Source organism: Oncorhynchus clarkii, chromosome 13 (assembly GCF_045791955.1).
Source record: "Oncorhynchus clarkii lewisi isolate Uvic-CL-2024 chromosome 13, UVic_Ocla_1.0, whole genome shotgun sequence".
Lineage (NCBI taxonomy): Eukaryota > Metazoa > Chordata > Actinopteri > Salmoniformes > Salmonidae > Oncorhynchus > Oncorhynchus clarkii.
Window position 1 is genome coordinate 42,944,325 of NC_092159.1, and position 23,592 is coordinate 42,967,916.

General features: G+C 43.7%; 1 protein-coding gene across 10 annotated transcripts; it reads left to right on the forward strand.

Annotated features, from left to right (window-relative positions):
* The first annotated feature begins 181 nt into the window (after positions 1–181).
* LOC139364810 (cdc42-interacting protein 4 homolog) lies at positions 182–22,818 on the forward strand. Of its 10 annotated transcripts, none has more exons than XM_071101917.1 (17): positions 469–487; positions 10,397–10,512; positions 11,741–11,797; positions 12,022–12,110; positions 12,250–12,397; positions 12,879–12,941; positions 13,568–13,672; positions 13,869–13,997; positions 14,201–14,347; positions 14,534–14,731; positions 16,638–16,808; positions 19,143–19,172; positions 20,009–20,118; positions 20,307–20,439; positions 20,678–20,799; positions 20,902–21,041; positions 21,145–21,755. In XM_071101917.1, exons 3-17 carry the CDS (start codon positions 11,792–11,794, stop codon positions 21,294–21,296), a joined length of 1,743 nt encoding a protein of 580 aa, XP_070958018.1. In that variant the 5' UTR covers positions 469–487; positions 10,397–10,512; positions 11,741–11,791; the 3' UTR covers positions 21,297–21,755. The 10 variants fall into 10 exon arrangements, with proteins under 10 accessions (XP_070958022.1, XP_070958017.1, XP_070958023.1 ...); XM_071101918.1 differs by lacking the exon at positions 469–487 and adding an exon at positions 10,168–10,188; XM_071101914.1 differs by lacking the exon at positions 12,022–12,110 and having other exon boundaries at positions 243–487.
* The last annotated feature ends 774 nt before the right edge of the window (positions 22,819–23,592 follow it).

Here is a 23,592-nt window from a genome sequence, read left to right on the forward strand (position 1 = left end):
TTGTATTGCTTGCTGAAGTCTAATTACAATAGAATCTGAACATTCATTTTCCTTTATAAAAACTATTTTCAAATATGTTTTTAAAAGTGACTTGTGTATGCCCATAAATAAACAAGATTCACTGATTATGACATGCCACTGCCAGTCTGTCGCCAGTGAACATTTTATTGAAGGAAAATACATTAGGGAACTGTCCCTTTAAGAATTAGGATTTGGGAGTGACGCGGATATGAAAGCTAGTTTATCCCTCTTTCCTTTGCAACGAATATTGTTTAGATGAACTAGATTAGTTAGCTAAATTATAGGGAGAAATGATTCTCACTGTTTAGAAACGGAAAGGATACAGAAGGGGTATTTGAGCGTCCTCGGAATTCATCTCCCAGGTGTGAGGCGTCCTCCAAATTGGGATAACTTTGAGGAAGTTCTTTGTATTCAGGGATCCGCTGATAAGAAGACGTTAAACATGGACTGGGGAACGGATCTCTGGGTGAGTATGCGAGCAGTCTGGGATCTGCCAAGGGCTTTAGCTCTCGTGAAGTTTTGCAAAGTATTGTTTTTGCCACTTTTAATGTGATGTAGCATGTATGTTCTTCTACGACTATGAGCATACCAAGAGACTGGGTTTGATGGAGGTAGTCAAACTATGCTGAGATTTCTTTCTCTCTCAGAACATCTGTCCCAGCCACACTCAACTGGACCCAGAACAGGGTCAAAATTGACCGCGTGTCCCAAGTGTACATTTTTTGGAACTCATTTGGGCCTCGTCCTCTGGTAACATATAAACATACATACGATATTGTACAATTGCAGGAAATACGCTTTAAAATACATCTTGGAGCGGAGATTTGCGTTTGAATTTCATTGCCCCCTGGCACAACCCCTAGATGGGACCCTGGAGGTCTTCACTCAAGAAAATGTTACTGTTTTAAAACAAATTTCCTGCAATTCTATGTATTTTGACATGACGTAGGCCTATGACCGGGGTGGAAAAAAACAACAAATTAAACCACAGGTTAGATGTATTTAGGATGCTTTGAACATGAAATGAACACTCAATTTGACGACTTTGTTACATTATCCCCAAAAAATCTCAAAGTATCTTTGTTGTTGTGGTTTGACACTTTCAGACAGGAATGAAATGGAGATAGGGACACAGGCAAATGTTAGAAACAGTGGGAAGGTTGGAAGCAGGGATTTGATCCCTGTTCTCAGGTGGAAAGTTGTATGCAACACATGCCGTGGAGTGTCACCAGTACACCAAGGCTCTGCACAGGAATATTTAATATTAGTGGGTAACTCTCTTTAAATAGGGCTGGAAGAAAATCCTGCTTGCTCTCCAGGAGAGTTGGCCACACCTGATCTATGTTTCTCAAGTGCCGGGTGTTTTGAAAATGTTCTTGTTATAACAACATTTTATTTAAATCACCCAAACTTGATGAAAAATCGAATACATATCAATATTCAGGTGGTTTGTGCCTACTCAGGAGATAGATTGGAGGTAAGGCCCTGGAATAGACTAGCGTCTTATCCAGGGGGTGTACTTTACATCAAGCTGCCTCACGCTACAGAAACAAGAGTTGGGCTCCTGCCCTGTGAGCCGTTCCGACTCGTGCCAGACTACCTACTTACTTGCTTACTATATAGTTGAAGATCCTTGCTGTCGTGTTACTCTACCATCGCTGCCTAGCTTGTGCACAATACTAAAATATTTGATTCCTGGAGCATTTAATATCAATGCTTATTTGTATAATTTATTCAAAACTGTTCATGAATGGCAGCAAAGACACAAGTAGCCATATCAGACTTCAAATGTGTGATTAACACTGGCAAAATCGGGAAGAAGTGGAATAATAAAATGTGTGGGGAATACCTGTAGTTTTCTTGCCGACAAGCATGTTATTACCCTATATTTTAGCCCATTGTTAAGAATGAGAATTGTTCCACAGATCAGACTAAAGTAAATACATAATAAAATCTCCTGAAGACAAGATGACATAAATCTGCCCCTACACCCTTAACCAAACAATTGTTCTATTCATTGCCCCCCCCCCTCTAGAATCAAACATACAGTTTTCGGGTTCACAATCTGTTTGCCAAAATGATTGATCACCAAACGAGGGGACTAATGCAAGTGTGGATGAAATCGACTTTAGTACATGCTGTCTAAAGGCTGCATTCTATCAAGCTGATTCCTACTCCAATATGTGATAGATGCTGTTTGAACACTAATGCACATGTTTTGGGAATTTCCTGTGGCGTCCCAGTTCTGGTCACATGTTTTAAATTGCCTTACTAAAGTTATGGGTTTCCCTGTGAACAAAGATCCACCTTTTAGTTATTTTTTTATGATGACTCTGCATTTGTACTGCAACTGGTTCAGAAAATGAATCATTTATGTGGGGTTGACATCAGCAAAAAAAGGTTATCCTTAGTGCTTGGATTACCCCTACAATCCTCTCACCTCAAAAATGTTCTATATTTTGTTTGTATAGAGTGATCAGTGGCCGTGATAAATAAAGCTTGGGCAAACCCAGTTGAGGCATGGGATGTATTATGCAAAACTCTATCAGATATCAACAACTCTTGACCGAGCAATGGACCTACATGTTAAGGGCCAATGTGTGAGAGTAGGCAGCTCTGAGTCTGCTTTAAGTTAGCTATAAAACCCCCTAGAGTTGATGTCCGCGCCCTGCGGAACTCCAATTAGCATAATAATACAAATCTGTCAATTCAAGCAAGAGATCAGTTTTTTAAATAATTGGATGCGTCTCAATCCACCGCATCCGTTGATGTTGCAGTTCTGCATCTGCGGTGGAAGGTGGCAGAACTAGAGCAGGGTTTGTCACACCATGAGACATCCCTCGAAAAGCTGTCTTCTTACAAAATCGTATGTAGCATCGGAACGGTTTGGCCTACGAACTATTATGACTCCTCCATGGAAAGATTGCTCTCACGAACACCATGGGATGCGCTTGAAGTTGGTACAGCCGATCTGCCAACTTCTGTCTGTAGCGTCCAAACAGGCTGGGCTACACTAATATGACCCCTCTGTGGAAAGGTTAGACTCACAAGCATGTACATGTCAGGTTGTTTTTGCTCAATGATTCCCACGGGCCTCACAAGACTCATCTGAAGGTCCCCCGGCACCAGTTGAAAAAATGTATGGAAGCAGATACTCAAAGTATTCAGACCCCTTCCCTTTTTTCACATTTTGTTACATTACAGCCTTATTCTAAAATGGATTAAATGCATTTTTTCTCATCAATCTACACACAATACCCCATAATGACAAAGCAAAAACAGTTTTTACTTTTTTTATTTTTTAACTTTTATTTTTTACCTTAAGTATTCAGACCCTTTGCTATGAGACTCGAAATTGAGCTCAGGTGCATCCTGTTTCCATTGATCATCCTTGAGATGTTTCTACAAGTTGGAGTCCACCTGTGGTAAATTAAATTGATTGGACATAATTTGGAAAGGCACACACCTGTCTATTTAAGTTCCCACAGTTGACCTAGAGCTCCGAGACATGATTGTGTCGAGGCACAGATCTGGGGAAGGGTACCAACACATTTCTGCAGCATTGAAGGTCCCCAAGAACACGGTGGCCTCCATCATTCTTAAATGGAAGAAGTTTAGAACCAAAAACAAAAATATATAAACACATACGGAACAAAAATATATAAACGCATACGGAACAAAAATATATAAACGCATACGGAACAAAAATATATAAACGCATACGGAACAAAAATATATAAACGCATACGGAACAAAAATATATAAACGCATACGGAACAAAAATATATAAACGCATACGGAACAAAAATATATAAACGCATACGGAACAAAAATATATAAACCCATACGGAACAAAAATATATAAACGCATACGGAACAAAAATATATAAACGCATACGGAACAAAAATATATAAACACAACGTGCGTGCACCTTAACTAAGGTAGGGGCATGGATCAGAAAACCAGGCAGTATCTAGTGTGACCATTTAAAAAAAAAAAAAAAAAAAAGTAAGTAAGCTTTATTTAAATAGGCAATGTGCCTCATGCAGCGTGACATATCTCCGTCGCATAGAGTTGTCAGGCTGCTGATTGTGGCCTGTGGAATGTTGTCCCACTCCTCTTCAATGGTTGTGCGAAGTTGCTTGATACTCCCCTGTAGTAATTTTGTGGCCTTATATTGTCCCCAGCACAAGGTGCACCTGTGTAATGATCATGCTGTTTAATCAGCTTCTTGATATGCCACACCTGTCAGGTGGATGGATTTATTTTGGCAAATGAGAAAAGCTGACTTACAGGGATGTAAACACATTTGTGTACAACAAGAATTAAGCTGTTAAAATATGAATATCATACTGTGCAATTCCCTGGTGCATTTAGTGCTCAAATCTCTGACAGCTGAACCGTGAGGTGGACAATTGTTTTAGGAAAGTAGCCTCAAAATAGTCTAAAGTTTTGCATATGCTACACATCGAAACACAAGGAATAGTGTTTTTGTAATTTGTTTAAGGGTGGTTTTAAGGACTCGTAAATGTGGCTAATTTGGCAAATATCCCTCATTTATTGATGCTGTTGGCTGCGCCAGGTTGGATCTGAATGCATATGGATGTCCATAAAATTTCTCAAATGTCTGGTCAATAAAAATGTTCCCTGTTGTCCGGCGCCAGATTGTCCTAAAGGAAACTCTGAAATGACTATTATTTTTGAATTTTCACATGAAAATCTGTTGCCAATTGGATGGGTCCATATCATTTTTTTGACACCTTGAGTTGGACCAGCATGTCACTCTCTGAACAGATACAAATGTGACGCTGTTTACACAGGCAGTCCAATTCTGATATTTTTCACTAATTTGTCCTTTGCCCAATCAGATCAGTGTGTTTTGCCCATAAATGTAAGTGTGTAATTGCTGCACGCAATTTGTGACGTTCCTGCACGTGGGCATTCCTGAATCTGCATATAAGCCCCCCCTCCATAAATGGACAAAAGAGCAGAATTGTCTGTCTGTGTAAACGCAGCCATTGTAGCAGGTACATAAGTTGTAGCACGATTCGTAACTCAAATCAAAGTGCTCTCATTGGGGACCCTGAAGAACAAAGCAGCTGGTGTCTTGTCTCTCAGATCATTATGCTATTAGCTAGCTAGCCAAGTTGAAGTCAAGCTTTTTCTTGAGAAATTAAACATTATGACCCAGATGGTTGTGCACAAACTGCCAGACATTCAGAATGTCTAGGGCCTAGGCCTTTGATGTTTTGAGCTTGAGTGAATTTAAGTGACATTCCTTGCCCCAAGACTAGTTTTGTCCTAAGGAAGGATCCACTTTTGGGAGGGCCATGCCCGCAACAAGTTGTCACACAGTTGGGCGCTACTTGATTCCCAGAAATAGGACACTATTGCCTCCTGCTGCCCACCGTGCGCATGGATGGAGCACACAGTCTCACACACACAGTTGACATATTGAATGATATCAGTTACATGATGGCACATTTACTCCAGATCCTTCAATGTTTTCAACAGTGCACTGTACTGAGCATGCCAGTGGTCACCAACCCAACTCTAGTCCTGGAGAGAGGGTTTGCCAACCAGGCTAATTACTGACCACCAATACCTTTTATTGAGGAGTTTAAAATAGCCTGGGAAAACACTGTAGTGAACACTTGCTTTCCAGGACCAGGATTGGTGCCCACTAGAGTACCGTGTGACAACAAGCAATAGCTCACTTTTTAACATAGATGGCTGGATGGATCTTTGCTCTCGCTCATCGATCTCACATGGTTTTAATGAGTATAATAAGTAGATTTCAACCTCTGTTCACGGCCACCGGTTGTCATGGATTCCCCAGCCAATGTGCACAAGAGTGAGTTACAGTGGTAGCTGGTAGGCGACACAATGGACAAGACAAACAGAGAAACAAGCAGTCTTTTCACTAGAAAATCAGGCCGAGAACACACTGCCCCTCAATGTTGCTACACGGTTTATCTGAGAGCTAGGCTATGGCTACTCCACCACCCACCCAGTGATCTGACCTCCTACACACACACCCCCCCGTATAGTGAATATGTAAATGGTGTGTTACAGAGAGAAGGGTGGGACGGTAGGTTCTGACCTCATTACCCATGTTCCCCCCCTGGGCCTCTCTATTCCTCATGTCCTCTTTCCATCCTCAGTGCTGTGCTGCATGGAGCACCAGCAACCTAATTAGGTTTGACCTCGTTTAATGAACTCAAAACATCTCATCTATCCATGCTCTTGTATGTATTTATTTATTTATTTGCCACATCTGTTTCCCTTTTTAACCCAAGAGACATTTCTTCAAACCTCTACTTTTCTCTGAAAACATGCAAACTCAAACAGGTGTTATTAGCTGGTAGTTTACTGTACCTTCTCCTATCAGGTGTTATTAGCTGGTAGTTTACTGTACCTTTTCATATCAGGTGTTATTAGCTGGTAGTTTACTGTACCTTCTATCAGGTGTTATTAGCTGGTAGTTTACTGTACCTTCTATCAGGTGTTATTAGCTGGTAGTTTACTGTACCTTCTATCAGGTGTTATTAGCTGGTAATTTAGAGAATGACTTCAATTTGCACACACATCTAACCATTTATGTTTGTATTTATGTGTGAGGGAGACTATTGGAAAACAGTCATTCGACATTCGTTCTTTCTCTCGCCACAATGTCCACACTGCCTAATTGGTTGTGATTGTGTTTGGCCAGTAACGTTCGTGGCCAACTGTGCTGCCTGCTCTGTGGCATCTGTCCCCTGCTTTCCTTGCCGTTAATCCAGCAGTTATTTTAGGCACCTAGTGTTCAGTGTGTAAGATCAGTGTATGGGCATTAGCCCTGGCTGCTAGTGTGACTGAGTGAGGACAGGCTCTGTGTGTGTGTGTGTGTGTTCCACACAGAGCCTGTAAAGAAATGTAGCATGGCAGACGGTCCCTTTATAATGTTCATGAAAGATAGTGACTAAGGTAGGAAACCCTCTCTGTGGTCATGGAGTAGGATCAGTGGTGTGAAGTTCTTAAGTAAAAAGACTTGAAAGTACTACTTAAGTCATTTTTGGAGGTATCTGTACTTTACTATTTCTATTTTTGACCACTTTTACTTCACTCCATTCCTAAAGGAAATATGTACTTTTTACTCCATACATTTTCCCTGACACCCAAAAGTACTAAAAAAATCAATGGTCTAATTCACACATTTATCAAGAGAACATTCCTGGTCATCCCTACTGCCTCTGATCAGGCGGACTCACTAAACACATGCTTGGTTTGTAAATGATGTCTGAGTGTTGGAGTGTGCCCCTGGCTATCCGTATATAATAATTTAAAAAAACGAAAATGGTGCCACCTGGTTTGCTTTATATAAGGGATTTGACATTTAATTTTTTACTTTTACTTTTGATACTTAAGTATATGTTAAACCAATTTACTTTTGGACTTTTACTCAAGTAGTATTTTACTGGGTGACTTTCACTTAAGTCATTTTCTATTAAAGTATCTTTTACTTTTACTCAAGTATGACAATTGGGAACTTTTTCCACCACTGAGCAGGATGACTTCCCATGCCTAGGGTGATGCCTTCCCAAGTTCATCTGTCTGGAGTTGGGGGGTGGAGGTAGAAGACTGCTGGGTTGAGGCAGGGCCAACATGGATGGATGGGCCTACAGTCATTGGAATATTACGGTTCTTTGATGTGTCCGTGTGTCCTAAATTCTATCATGAAGCCAACAGTATGCTCATGAAAAACCCAACTGAATGTCCTAGCTTACTGAAACTTTAAATTGGAACCAATTTCTAAACAAAATTGTCTTATGGAGAGGGCAAACAAGGTTATGTTTGTGTGGTGGAAGACATTCACCCCGGCCAGTAGGCCGAATGGTTGTTTCACAACCATCAGCTTGGTTTATTTACAACTTAACCTCAGACAGGAGGACTCTGTTAAACTGAAATGAAAACCAACCAGTTTGTGTGTTCTCTCCGCGTCTCTTGGTGGTGTTTCGGGTGAACACAAAAAGAGCACACTGTGTGCTGTGGTCCTCATTTTCCTGCCCCCGAAACATTTGATCAGACTTCTCAAAATGTAGTCCTCTGTGTTCTACACATGCACACATACAGCAACTCGCTCGCAATGTCTCATACAAGCCCGCATGTTCACGTGCTCTTCTCAAATCAAAGGCCTTAGGTGTTATTTCTTCACTCTCTTTTTCGTGTGCTCTTTGAAGGGGTAGGATGGGTCAAGAACATGGCCCAACATGACAGGAATCTCTTCCCATTAAATGGCCCTCCTCCATACTGTAACTACAGTTCCTTGATATCATCCTCACTCTCTCTAACAGGCTTGTCTGTGCTTGAAGTGGCCATAAAGCACCCAGCCAAAAAAGGAACTAAAGAGACTAGAAGAGTCCTCACTGCATATCAAAGTGTGGGAATTTCTGTTCATGATACGTGTGGTAGCAAGTCTATTTTGTTTTTCTTGTGTGAGTTGACGATACGTTTGCTTATGAAGTGTAGGGAAATCAAATAACGATTTCCTCTTCGGAGGACAAAAAATAAACGTTGTTTTTACAGCTTTTTATTTTTTTGTACATTTATATACACAGTTTACATGCATGGCACTTCTTTATTTTCTTCACAGTAGTTACACAGCAAGAATATACACCGATGAACACAAAATATTAACTCAACATGCAACAATTTCAAAGATTTGATGGAGTTACAGTTCATGTAAGGAAGTCAGTCAACTGAAATAAATTCATTAGGCTCTAATCTATGGATTTCACATGACTGGGCGGGGCTACAGTCATGGGTGGGCCTGGGAAGGCATCAAATCAAACTTCATTTGTCACATGCGCCGAATACAACAGGTGTAGTAGACATTACCGTGAAATGCTTACTTACAAGCCTGTAACTAACAGTGCAGTTCAAGAAGAGTTAAGAGAATATGTATTTTAAATAGTCAGGTGGCCATTTTGATCACCCACTGGGGAGCCAGGCCCAGCCAATCAGAATGAGTATTTTCAAACAAAAGGGTTTTATTACAGACAGAAATACTCCTCAGCACCCCCTCCTCACCACCCATTGGACGATCCTGCAGGTGAAGAAGCTGGATGTGGAGGTCCTGGGCTGGTGTGGTTACACGTGGTCTGCTGTTGTGAGGCCGGTTGGACGTACTGCTAAATCCTCTAACATGATGTTGTAGGCAGCTAATGGTAGAGAAATGAACATTAAATTATCTGGCAACAGCTCTGGTGGACATTCCTACAGTCAGCACGCTAATTGCACGCTCCCTCAACTTGATTTCAACTGTGTTGTGATATTTCACATAGATTCTGAACCTTCCTAATCCCATAGTATCTACAGATTGTAAGTTAAAGATTAATATTTTTATTGAAACTATTATATTGTTGATTGATTGACTATGGCTTTCCAAATCTCCCAACAGTCCTATTTGTAGGGTTAATTTGAGGTAAATGTTGTGATTTTTCAGCCATTCCTGAACCTGTGACCAGAAACAAGCTACATAGGGGCAATACCAGAATAAATGATCTAATGATACTGTCTCTTCGCAGCAAAATCTGCAGAGCTGAGATGGCTGTATGCCCTATAAACATAACATTCTGTTGGTGGCAAGAATTTTATACAACATTTTTTTTATTGAAAAACTCTTCAAGTTGTTTTGTATCAGTTCATAAACCATGTGCCATAGAATCAGTACATCAAATCTCTTCTATTTTACAATCTGTATGGCAGCGCTGTCAACATTTTGGTCCTCCAATGAAACTGGTATTTTTTTCAATTTATGATGATTTCTTTTAGGCAATTTTGGCCTTTAAAGGGTAGACGAACAAGTTCCCTACCTTCGCTCCCTTCCACTTGCCTCCTCCAATTTGGCAGTTTTGCGGTAATCAGTTGGTTATTTAGTGTTCTATGCAATTCATATGTGGGATGTTTCTACGGAGTCCATGTACCACAGGAAGAGTGGGGCGCTTCCTATTTCCTGTCGGTAGAAGGTCGTCCTCCTCCCTGTGGCCTCTCGCTCTCTCTCTGGCCCTGTTCCAACTTTCTCTCCCCCTCTCTTTAGCAACAGAACGCAGCATGATTTAGCACCTCAAGGCTGGGGGTCAATGGCTGTGTATATGTGGAGAATTCTTGGAAGGCATAACATTTGGGTAGATATGGTGACTTGAGATTCAGTATCAACAGTCTGTAAACTAAATGTTGCCTCGGACTGATTTAATATCCAGCATTTCCTTAGATGACGTCACTCACCCAATGGAACGCGCCCTGTCATTCTTATCGAATGGTGACGAGCTTTTCATGCATCTCGTGTGTATCGTCCGTAATATCTCTTTCTCTTTTCATGTTCCTTCTCCCCAGGACCAATATGACATCATCGACAAGCACACGCAATCCGGGCTGGAACTGGTAGAGAAGTATGTCAAGTTTGTGAAGGAGAGGACGGAGATAGAGCAGAACTATGCCAAGCAGCTGAGGTAGGCCTCCTTCTTCATGGTTCCTCAGGCCTCATTCCTGCCTGTGTGCCCACAGCAGTTGATGTTTGTGCTCAAAAGCTGTTTTATGAAATGTATGTGGTGTCTTATGACTAGTTTGGGGCAGAGTTGAACTTGTCTCCCCCCTGTTGGCATTGCCCCAGCCCAGACAGTCCCAGAAACACTGCCCTCATTCTCAAGCTTGAGCCTGCATTACTGCCTCCCCTTTTCTCTGTTCCTCACTCTCACTCCACATGTGTCTGTCAGTATCTGCTGCTGTGCTCTGGTGGAGAGGAGAGGAAGTGGGAGCAGACTGGCACATGACGGACAGGATGTGGTCAGAGGGAGCTCTAATGAAAGAAGGAAGAATAGGAGAAGTGGCTGTGTTTTAACATGGATGTTATTCTTGACTGTAGTTTTGCATTGGCTTTCCCTTAAAGGGGCAGTGCAGTCAGAAACATGATATCCTTTGTTTTTTTAATATATATCTCCACACGTAGGTTGGAATCATACAGTGAAATTGTGACAATTATGATAATGCACTTTTAGTGTAAGAGCTGCCTGAATTTTCAGCTTGTTTGGCTGGGTGGGTTTTTTAGACCTAGATGATAATAGAAGATCAATAACTGCTAGCTTTCAGGTTACACATCCTTCCCATTAGGCTCCTCTCTGACCACTCCCAGACAGACCACTCCCAGACAGACCACTCCCAGACAGACCACTCCCAGACAGACCACTCCCAGACAGACCACTCCCAGACAGACCACTCCCAGACAGACCACTCCCAGACAGACCACTCCCAGACTGACCACTCCCAGTCTTAGTAGAATTCTTGCTTGAGCTTTTTTTGTTTCTTTTTGACCATTTGAATTCAAAACAATTTACAGTAAGGTAATTAATTGTTACCTAGAAATGATTTTGACATTGAGATAAAAATGGAAAGATCAACTGTGCCAGTGGACCGGGGCAGTCTTGCCTACAAGAAGCAAATATTTGTGTGTGTTGTTTCTTAGAGGTGTGGATTGATTTTAAATTGAAATCATTTCTATTAAATGCAAACTGTAACCAATTTAGGTTAGTAGAACGTCTTCATTGAGATTTGAATAGACACCCTAATTTGATGCCATGTGTTTTCCTATCATTTAGGATAATTAAGTTAGAACATGTCAAAAGCACAGATGCAATCTTCCAGACTACTTACCATATCTTCCCCCTCTCCTAATATTGACAGAAATCTAACAAAGAAATACAATCCTAAACGAGGCTGTAAAGAGGAACAGGAATGCAGGTGGGCTTTTGTGTGTGTGAATGAATGTGTGTGTGAATGAATGTGTGTGTGCATAAAATAAATGTGCTGTATTTGTACCTGCCCAGGCCAGCTGTGATCTTCAACATGACTTTCAGTTCCTAATCAGACATAGAGAAGGAAAACAAAGCTTGACTAAAATAATACACCAACAATACATGACGTAATTTCAATGACGTGTTTTCAAACTGCTTTCCTGTCTATAGTACTGTAGTTGGAGAGGCTATGCCAGCACCTGCAGAGCAATGCAAATGACTGCTACTATACCCCCTGAGAGGGAAACGGGAATAAGGAAGTAATGGACCTATCATTACCTGGCTAACCCAGCTATTTAAGCAACAGTGTATGTAACTTCCTGTCAACGCCCAAATCCATTACAGATCTCATCTCTTCTCTACCCCCCCCCCCCCCCCCCCCCCCCCCCTCTCCCATAGGTTCTCAAACCACCAGTCCTTCCTGGACATCCTGAATGAGATGAACGACTACGCAGGACAGAGGGAGCTGATTGCTGAGAACATGATGATGAACATCTGCATCGAAATCACCAAGTACCTGCAGGAGCTCAAGATGGAGCGCAAGACGGTGAGAGAGAGAGAGATCCACACTGAGAGGGAAGGATGGAAGAGTTAAAAACTCTATTATAGTGAGGGCGAGTGAAGATGGGTGGGATCTAGGGAAAAGGAGGGAGAGTATGAAGGAGACAGGAAGGACCATCAGATATTTGTAGGTTCCTCTGTTATGGCACGACGGTAGCCTTGATTGGGTTGTCTCGTAGGGGATGGTCACTGTCGTGTTGTCATCCGCTGAAAGGAGAGGAATGCCTTGGCCCAACCCCAATGGAATATAGAACACACACAAACATTAAAAGTCTCCCAGTAGACATGACCCACAGACAGACAGACTGCTATTTGTTTACCATCTGTTTTGTTCAGTGGTTTTTGGTGGCTGTTGTTTATTCTGTACCCAATGCCAATGGCCCTGTCTAAGTAGGGAACGTCATGTCATCATCCTAGGGTTCTTGGTGTCTCATGTGACCTCTCTCTCTCTGTTTGTCTGTTTGCAGCATCTGTCGGAGGCCAAGAAAGCCCAGCAGAGTTTGGAGAGCACCTATAAGCAGCTCGACAGTGTACGTTTGTTTACATGTCAGGCCGTCTGCCAATAACTCCTCTCTTCCAAAGGGATAATCTACGTTGTCGGTAGAATACTAATGTATACATCCTCTCTATACAGTAGGCCTGTACTTTGCTTGTCAGTGAACAACTGTTTATTCTTTCTGTTCAGTCAAAGGCCAATGTTTTTGTCCAGTCACTGTCCTCCATTGTCTATAGTGGTGAAAGCTGTCAAATGTTTCTGAATGCTCTCTCATATTGTCTGCTTTTTGTCTGCTGTAAGTGGGGTCATTGTTACATCGGTGAAAGGGACGTTTGTTCACTAGTTGTGAGTGCATGCATGTGTGTGGTGACTCAGGTGACCAGTATTTGTAATATACAGTAAAATGAGACGAGGAGCTCTTTTTAAAAGCAGGGGTAGGGAACCAAAATGAGACCAGAAACCATCAGCACTGCTCATCACTGTATGGGTCAGCACCACTTCAGTAAAGTCAGGTGCAAGTGTTTACTACCCTTGGGTGAAGCGGAGGTCTCGCTTGTACACAATAGTAGTCTATTCTCTTCCATTCAAAAAATGCCCACTGAGCACAGTGTTGGGTTAGCTAAGATCAACATGGTGTGTTTCTGTCTCTCTGTGTTTCAGAGTAAGAAACGTTTTGAGAGGGAGTGGCGGGAAGCAGACAAAGCTGCTCAGTATGCCGAGAAAACGGACCAGGACATCAACGCCACAAAGGCCGACGTCGAGAAGGTAGGAGGACACCAACGCTGAATAAAAAGAACACCGGTTTTCATTTTCCGTTGCAGAACGTTTTCCTACGGTGTGCCCTACTGAACACATTCCAGCTGTCCTACTTGTCCTGTTTCCCCTTAGACAGTGGAATGTGAGCCACCATACCGGCCTGTGTGTGTGAGACCTGTGTGTTTGTTTTGTTACCGGTGTCCAGGCCAAACAGCAGGCCAACATGAGGACACGCATAGCGGAGGAGTGTAAGAACGACTACGCAGCCCAGCTGCAGAAATACAACAAGGAGCAGAGCCAGTTCTACTTCAGCGACATGCCTCTCATCTTCAACGTAAGGCAGAGCCTCTCACTCATCCATCCTGACCTTAACCTAGCTTTCCTTCCTTCTGCTGGAGCTATTTTAAATGCTAACGTTGGGTTCAACAGACACTGAAAACACAGCTGACCTTTTTGAGATGGTTACTCTGTAATCAGGCACCAAGACATGGCAGATCTGATTGAGTGACGTCATGTATGTGCCTCCTTGCCCTATAGAAACTCCAGGATATGGATGAGAGGCGGGTGAGGAAGCTGGCGCAGGGCTACGTCTTGTTCTCAGACACGGAGAGGCACGTGATGCCCATTATCGGGAAGTGTCTGGAGGGCGTCACCAAAGCGGGCACTAATGTCAACGAGAGGAATGTGAGTCGGCCGTACTGTACTGCATGTATACAGAACAAACCCAGACGTAACGTACGTAGATGCATGTGGTCCAATGAAGTTTGACAGAATTTTGAGGGAAATGGGTATGAAACACAAATGCTTTGAAACGTTTCGGTATTGTTGGTCTGTGTTTCACTGTCATAATGTAACCTACTGTCCCTGCAGGACTCCATAGCTCTTATAGAGCAGTACAAGTCAGGCTTTGAGCGTCCTGGGGACCTGGACTTTGAGGACTACAGTCAGGGCATCAACCGTGCCTCCTCAGACAGCAGCCTGGGCACCCTCGGTACACCCAAAGGCCCCCTGGAGCTGCTGGGCAAGAACAGGAGCAAACCGTTCTGGCTGTTCAGCAAGAAGAGTAAGGTAGGCTGCTAGTACCACGCCTCCTCGCAGACACAATGTTTACACTCCCTGGTACAGCCCACTCCCATGACTCAGTTCTGACTAGCTGAGTGACTTTCTGAGTTAGGAAGAGACATTATTATCCTAATCTACAATTCATGCCCAAATCAGGTTATTTCCCTCCTATGAAAGAGTGGATTTCTTAGTGTTTGACATGATCAGTGCTCCAAGGTGCAGGTAGATCAACCGTGAAGCAGTGTGTGTCAGTGTTGAGGCAGAGGGGTTGAATCAGGGAGACAGAGTCTGGGAACGTCCCTCTGGGGACCACCTCTATCACTATGGTCCTGAAGCTGTGGTCTCACACACAATCTTTCCTGTTCCCAGAGCTCTGCATGTACATACTGCATGGCTCCTCTCTCTCTCTCTCTCACACACACACACACACACACACACACACACACACACACACACACACACACACACACACACCTTTCTAGAACTGGTATGTGCATGGCTGTGTCCCTGGCCTGTCTGGGAATAAGCCCCCTCTGACTTTCTGTAGCGTGTGACTGACTGTGGTTTCCAATAGGTCAACTCTACTAGCAGGCAACGTTTTGCAGAGCTTGTTCTTTCATCAGCACAGACGGGCACAAACGCATTGAATTTTCCGCTACAAACACACTGCTATTATACTGTATTATACTGGCCCTGACTATAACATTAGCAGTCAAACCACCACAATGACACCTTTGGGAAATGCCAACCATCAGGGATGATACTGGGACAGGGAGGGATGACTAGTTCCAGGTGAACTCATTTTTTCTGTGTTCTCTCTACACCGTCATTGGAGATCATGGATGGCGTTGGACCCCTAGAGGCCGCCTAGATCTAGAATATATCGGATGTCCCTTAAACAGGCCTCCTGAGCCAGTCTGAAATTACTGAAAATAAACTAGACAGGAATGTTGAGAGTACAGCAACCCAACACCGAGCTAACCTACATCATGGCCGGCCTCTATCCCCTGCTGCATCTCTCTCTCCTCCCTCCAGTCTCTTCCAGCACTTTCCTCCTGCTGCATGTCTGATTGGCTTACCCTGCTGACTGCTGTCCAATCCTGTTCCACTAATGCACCCTACCTCCCGTCCTGTCTGTGTGGTGCACCGCTCTGTTGTCACCGCTCCTGCTCTCCCCAAAGTGGTGGATCAGTAATGATCAGAGTTAACTTTCATATTGGCCTGTAAGAAAGAGCTTTGGATGTCATTTGTAAAAAGTCTCCCAACTGCACACAACACAACAACAACACTGACTCAATCAGCTCCTAGTTAAAGTGTTTTTTAGTCCAGGACTACTGTAGGTCTAGGCTGATCTGTGACTGAGAAACCAGCCTGTAGAGATGACTATATTCTCCCTCTCTGCTCCTCACTTGGTCATGTGGTTACACCATCATGCCAACGTTCAGTAGTTCCCACTAGCTTAGAGACCTGCCATGTCTTATTACAAGCACGTATACCAGGCCCAGACCTATAGGGTGTCCTTTCTACAATGTTCAGTCTACCTGTGTATCTGTGTCCAGATTAAGGTTAACCAATGGAACCTCCCATTGGTCTGCTCCAATCTGTCAACCTTGTTCCTCATGTAGGCTCACTCTACTCTACCCTTCATCGTGGCTTGTGTTTTGTTGGTGTTGGGGCTGTGGTGCTGTACTGGTGTTTCATTGCTGGTGTTGTGGCGCTATGTGAATGATCCGGTGGCTGTGGGCTTCTGCAGGAGTAACTGCTGCAGTGTCGTCTTCCTCTGTGTGGTGTGCTTAAGGTGTTGATGGTGTCTCTCTCTCTTTCCCTTGTCATCTGTTTTTGTCCTCCCCTCCCTCCCTCTCTCCCTCCATGCCACCCCCTCCCTGGGTGTCTGTGCTTCACCCCTCCCCAGCTCTCTCCCTCCCCCTCCTCACTCACCCCCTTGTCCACGCCGCCCGCCCCCTCGCCCGCTAACGGAACCCCCTCCCCCAAGTTCGGCCGGGACCCATTGTCGTACTGTTTGAAGGAGATCAATAAGACAGTCAAACCCAGAATATCCTCCTTCCGGACCCTCGGGCGAATGGTGAGTCATCAGGGTCAGGGGCCACAACGTCTCCTCACAAAGGCCTCCTGTTTGGTGGATCAACCTGTTCTGTCTTATTGTTCCATGAAATGACTGAATACGTTCAATCAAAACGGACTAACTTAATGAGCAAAATGTTTCAGGTTTCAGGTGTTGACCTTTCAGAGTGGAAAGACCGAATCTTTGAAGGTGTCATACACTGAATATACCAAACATTAAAAACACCTTCCTAATGTTGAGTTGCACCCCCCCCCGGGCGTCCCCTTTTTTTAAAGCCCTCAGAATAACCTCAATTTGTCAGGGCATAGACCTTATAAGGTGTTTAAAGCGTTCCACAGGGATGCTGGCCCATGTTGACTTCCCACAGTTGTGTTAAGTTGGCTGGATGTCCCTTGGGTGGTGGACCATTCTTGATACACACAGGAAACTGTTGACTGTGAAAAACCCAGCAGTGTTGTAGTTCTTGACACAAACCAGTGTGCCTGGCACCTACTACCATACCCTGTTCAAAGGCACTTCAATCTGTTGTCTTTCCCAGTCGCCCTCTGAATGGCACACATACACAATCCATGTCACAAAGCTTAATCATCTTTCTTTAACCCTTAGAGCAGGTTTCCTTCATGTGTTTTATACTCTGAATACACATTGCATTCAAACGTATTCAGACCCCTTGACTTTTCCCACATTTTGCTATGTTACAGCCTTTATTCTCAAATTAATTACGTTGTTTTGTTTTTTCCCTCATCAATCTACACCCAAATATGAAATTTACATAAGTATTCAGACCCTTTACTCAGTACTTTGTTGAAGCACCTTTGGCAGCGATTACAGCCTCAGGTCTTCTTGGATATGACGCTGAAAGCTTGGCACACCTGTATTTAGGGAATTTCTCCCATTCTTCTCTGAAGATTCTCTCAAGCTCTTTCAGGTTGGATGGGGAGCGTCACTGCACATCTATTTTCAGGTCTCTCCAGAGATGTTCAAGTCCGGGCTCTGGCTGGGCCACTCAAGGACTTGTCCTGAAGCTACTCCTGCATTGTCTTGGCTGTGTGCTTAGGGTCTTTGTCCTGTTGGAAGGTGAACCTTCACCCCAGTCTGAGGTGCTGAGCGCTCTGGAGCAGGTTTTCATCAAGGATCTCTCTGTAATTTGCTCCATTCATCTTTCCCTCAATCCTGACTAGTCTCCCAGTCCCTGCCACTGAAAAACATCCCCACAGCATGATGCTGCCACCACCAAGCTTCACTGTAGGGATGGTGCCAGATATCCTCCAGACGTGACGCTTTGCATTCAGGCCAAAGAGTTTAAATCTTGTTCTCATCAAACCAGATAATCTGGTTTCTCATGGTCTGAGAGTCCTTTAGGTGCCTTTTGCAAACTGCAAGCGGGCTGTTATGTGCCTTCTACTGAGGAGTGGCTTCCATCAGGCCATTCTACCTTAAAGGCCTGATTGGTGCAGTGCTGCAGAGATGGTTCTCCTTCGGGAAGGTTCTCCCATCTCCACAGAGGAACTCCCGAGCTCTGTCAGTAACAGTCTGGTTCTTGGGCACTGACCAAGGCCCTTCTCCCCCGATTGCTCAGTTTGGCCGGGTGGCCAGCTCTAGGAAGAGTGGTGGTGGTTCTAAACGTCTTCCATTTAAGAACGATGGAGACCACTGTGTTCTTAGGGACCTTCAATGTACACTGTCAACTGTAGGACCTGTATATAGACAGGTGTGTGCCTTTCCAAATCATGTCAAATCAATAGAATTTACCACAGGTGGACTCTAATTAAGTTGTAGAATCATCTCAAGGATGATCAATGGAAACAGGATGCACCTGATCTTAATTTCGAGTCTCGTAGCAAAGGATCTGAATACTTATGTAAACAGATTTAGACATTTGCAAAAATGTCTAAATCTGTTTTTGCTTTGTCATTATGGAGTATTGTGTGTAGATTGATGAGAAATGTTTTATTTAATACATTTTAGAGTGAAGCTGATAACAACAAACAGTTGATGGGTCTGAATACTTTCCGAATGCACTTTGTATATATATTTAAGCAACAAGGCACCTCAGTGTTTGTGGTATATGGCCAATATACCACGGCTAAGGGCGTGACACAACACGGAGTGCCTGGATACAGCCCTTAGCCGTGGTACACGAGGTGCCTTATTGCTATTATAAACTGGTTACCAATGTAATTAGAGCAGTACAAAAACATTTTTTTTCATACCCGTGCTATACAGTCTGATATACCACGGCTTTCAGCCAATCAACCTTCAGGGCTCGAACCACCCAGTTCTCACTCACACACACACACACACGTGTTGTCTGTCTGTTTCTCTCTCCCTCAGAGGCTCACTCCAGAGAGGATCATAGTAATGGTAATACTAGAGTGGTGTGTCTGTGGGGTGTTAAAGGGTGTCTCAGCTTCTCACATTGACGGGGAATCTCACACATGACCACCTCTCCATCCGTACAATTGAACAAGCATCTTGGTCTCAAGCGTCACACTAAAGTCTGCTTGTTTACCTTCTCAAATCAATGCTGGATTGTTCACGCTCTAGTTTAGCTGCTAGCACATGAACTGGAACACAGCCAGATTCAAATTCAACATTGGATGCAAAGCAGAGGGCTGAAAACATGGCCTGTCTGTCTGTCCGTTTGGAGTTAGAGTTGAAGAGGTGGCCACCTGGTGGATTAGGGGTGTAACAACACTTAACTCAAGTCACTACACAATGGGGCAACATGATCTAATTTATATAATTTGACCGATTTTTATATTGGCTTCAGTTTACCTCCATTGTTTTACTGGTCTGTCACTATGATAAACTCCTTCCTTTAAACGTTCACCACAAAACCCAATGGAAGATTTCTTAAAACAGGTTCTTATTTTTGGTTGGTGTGCTGCCAATGGGATGGTATTGGGAATGATTATATGGGTGACAATGGTGGTGGTCTTGGGTTCAGCTCACTGTAAAAAAACGAAGCATATCTGTTTGTTCACTCTAAAGCAAAAACAATGTCATTACTAGAGGTTAAAAATGTTTTCTTGTCGTCAACCGTTTCCCTTGGGCTGAACCCTAACCACAGACCGGCATTTCCTCTAGAGGTGGTTGTGGGTGGCGGGGTGTGTTCCTCTCCTACCACGTGCCATGGTGATGAAGAATGTGTGCGTGTGTGTGCTAAAGTGGCTGTTCCGCCCTGTGCGTTTTCTCAGCCCACGGTGACAGAGGACTTTGGCCATCTCCCCCCCGAGCAGCGCAGGAAGAGGTTACAACAGAAACTAGATGACATTGGCAAGGAGTTGCAGAAAGAAGTGGACCAGAGGTGTGTGGGGGAGTTTTGACTGACTGCTTTGACAACCATCTCTGTGACTACTGACAACTTCTCCCAACATAGTATTCCTGTGTGTGTGTTATTTACCAATTACTGCACTTCACAGGGGATCAATCCACCTCTCATCTCCTCTCTTTCCCTCTCTGTCTGTCTCTGTGTGTGTTGCTCGGTCTCTCCAGTGAGGCCCTGGAGAAGATGAAGGATGTGTATGAGAAGAACGCCCAGATGGGAGACCCTGCCAGTCTGTCTCCCCAGATCAACCAGACAGCCCAGAACATGGAGAGACTGAGAGGAGAGCTCAACAAGTATGAGGTAATGGACTCCCCTCTACTGGCCACAGTCATGTACTGCATGCAATGTTCCCATATGCAAGCTAGAATACATATTGTTTGTTACCTCTTCACATAATTCTTTGTAAACACAGATCTCGTGTTTTTCTTAATTTAATATACTAACCCTTCCCTCTCTTTGACTTGGTCTCACTCACAATCTGTCACGAGCACAATCTATAGGAAACAATGGTATATTTCCTCTGTGCTTTGTTTCGCAGTCATGGTTGACAGAGGCAGGAAAGCGAGGGGACTCGATGCTTAGGAGAGATACGTTACCAGAGGATGCGTTGAGCTACAGGTCTCACTCCAACAACAACGGCAGCACTCACGAACCATACAGGTTAGAAACCAGACGCCGAGGCTTCACTCATGGCTGTCAGTGAATGTACTGTAGTCATATAACAATATTTATTATTTAGCATATGTGTGTTTCTCCCTCCAGCCCTGACGGAACCCACTCTGAAGAAGGCACCCCAGATCCCTCTCAGGCCATCTATGCCGAGTTTGACGACGACTTTGAGGAGGAGGAGGAGGAGCTTGTCGCTCCCATCGGCCAATGCACAGCCATGTACAACTTCCCAGGTAGGTGTGGATGGGTCACAATGACACCAATGTACTCAACACTATTGTGGCATAACACACTTGTACATGGCGATAGTGTAACATGCTGTCATGTCCCTGCTAGGTGCCAGCGAGGGGACCATCACCATGCAGGAGGGGGAGGTGTTGTCTGTAGTGGAGGAGGATAAAGGTGACGGCTGGACCAGGGTCCGCAGGGCCAACGGGAACGAGGGCTACATCCCAACATCCTACGTCAGCATCAGCCTCAGCCAGTGACCCGACACCCATCCCACCCGCACAAGGCCTGAGGGAACGGCCAGTCATCACTGATGATGATTCCAAAATACTGTGGCAGCTCTCTCATGGGACCAATCAGAAAGAGGGAAAAAAGGCACTGTGGGCGGAACCATCTGGGTGTCCATAAGGAGACTACTAGGGCCAATCGAGTCGCTTTGATTTCCTCACTGAGATGCGCACCCATGATTTCTTTCCCCTGCTGGCCAGAGAAGATGCAGTCAATTGTGCTTTTGGTTCCTTCTGGCTTGCACTTCTGTACCAGGTCACTATACTTACCACAAGCCACACATTTTCATCGTAGTTCTCCTTGATATTATCACAGTGCGTTTGTGGTTGTGGTTTAGTAGTGGATATCATAGCAGGACTGATGATATAGATTAGAATGCAGCACTAACCAACATGTCCATATGCCCTCACCTCACTGTGGGAAGGCTTCTCCTTCTCCTTTGACATTAGGGTAAGGATGAATCGTTTTGAAACAGAGGTACTACCTGAACTTGTCCAATGAGAACACAGTGCTACAGTGTGCCCTACTGAACAGGAGCCGGGATTAAGAGGAAGTTTCCCTGACACATTAGTAAGCATAACCTGCTCTGTCTCACTCCCATGCAGCCAGAATGTAAACGGATCACATTCTTGCTCTTCGTATTTGCGCACGGCGTTTTGGACAAAGAACATTTTCTCAGATAAAGGAAGTGTCTCAACACAGATCTCTGGGCACTGCATTTCAGTAGGAAAGCCCTGTTGACACAGCCCCACTATTCAGATCAGATATACTCACCAGTTAGCGTGACTTCATTTTCTTGTGCTCTGCGGTATAAATAGATTAGCCACCCACAAGGCCAAAGACTGCCAGTAAAGGCCCCTTAGAGGGACATGCACATACTGATGGCAATAAAGAAATGTTTCAGACAATCACAGCCGTATCTTCACTACAGCTCAGATTCAAGCCATTGACATAAATGGCCAATACGAGAGCTCTTTTATAGCTCTCGATTCTGAATGGTAAATAATGAATTGTTTGTATTGAGAATATAATTTATTAAGTATGTGTAGGTTGCTACATTTAAAAGAGTTCAAGTTTAAGGCATGTTTTGGTTGATATCATAGGAGTTAACTCTCATTTGTACTTTTCCCTGCAAACACGGTGGACTGTCTGTATCCAGAGGCGAGATGGATACCAATAAATTGTTGCAGACAGAATATGTGCAACGTTAAGACTATCGTATTTATGTTATAAAATCATTTATTTTTAGCTATCACTACACCACTATTGTCTTCTTAGCTTTTTAACCTGATGAATAAAGATGTGTACCTTGGTCAGGTGAATGTGTCCATTTTGTCTGGGGTTTAATAGGCGCTGCTGTTTTGAGCCACGCAGGAATATTCCTAACGTAAAAACTCACTCGCACGTCCAGGTGCCTTTTCTGGTTAAAAGCATTGTACCTAACATCTAAATCTTCTGTTTTTTAAGGCTAATAAATGTAACACACATTTCAAAGTTCAAGTGGTTGTATCATTTATTCATGTTCTTTTTATTGTGAATATTTGTCTTGCATAGAGCCATCCGTTGTATTATTATTATTATTATTATTATTAAGAGAGCAAGTTCTTCCCCAAGAAATAAGATGCATTTGAATGAGATGAGAAAATGCCTAGAAATATCAGGAGCATGAACATACTCTTAAAGGAAAGGCTGTTGGAGTCTCCTTAGGGGTTCTTCAAATTGAAACTGTGGGGGGACCCCGATAAGTTATTCGAAGAACCCCTTTTAATGGATCCTCAAATATACCCCCCCCCCCCCCCCCCTCCTGTTATTGATCATATGCATAACAATATTTTAGTTATCAGTGTCTATAATTATTTTAGTGGCAAAGCAGAATAAAACAATATTTCCAATGACAAACCACTGTTCCCTGGTAGGTTAACTGCCTTGTTCAGGGGCAGAACGACAGATGTTTACCTTGTCAGCTCGGGGATTCAATCTAGCAACCTTTCAGTTACTGGCCCAACGCTCTAACCACTAGGCTACCTGCCGCCCCAAATGGTTAATGTGTTGATGTATCCATAGCCAGAATGATTTTTCAGTGCATGGTGATTTAACAGGTTTCCTGTTATATTCATCAGAGGTGGAGGGACGGTCTGTGAATCCCAAAAATAGTAATTATACAGATGATTAACAAAACATGCACATGACCAGTATTCATACCTTGGTTTTTCTGGTAAATGTGAATTTAAAACAACTTGTGTTAGTGGTTTTCATACACATACCATG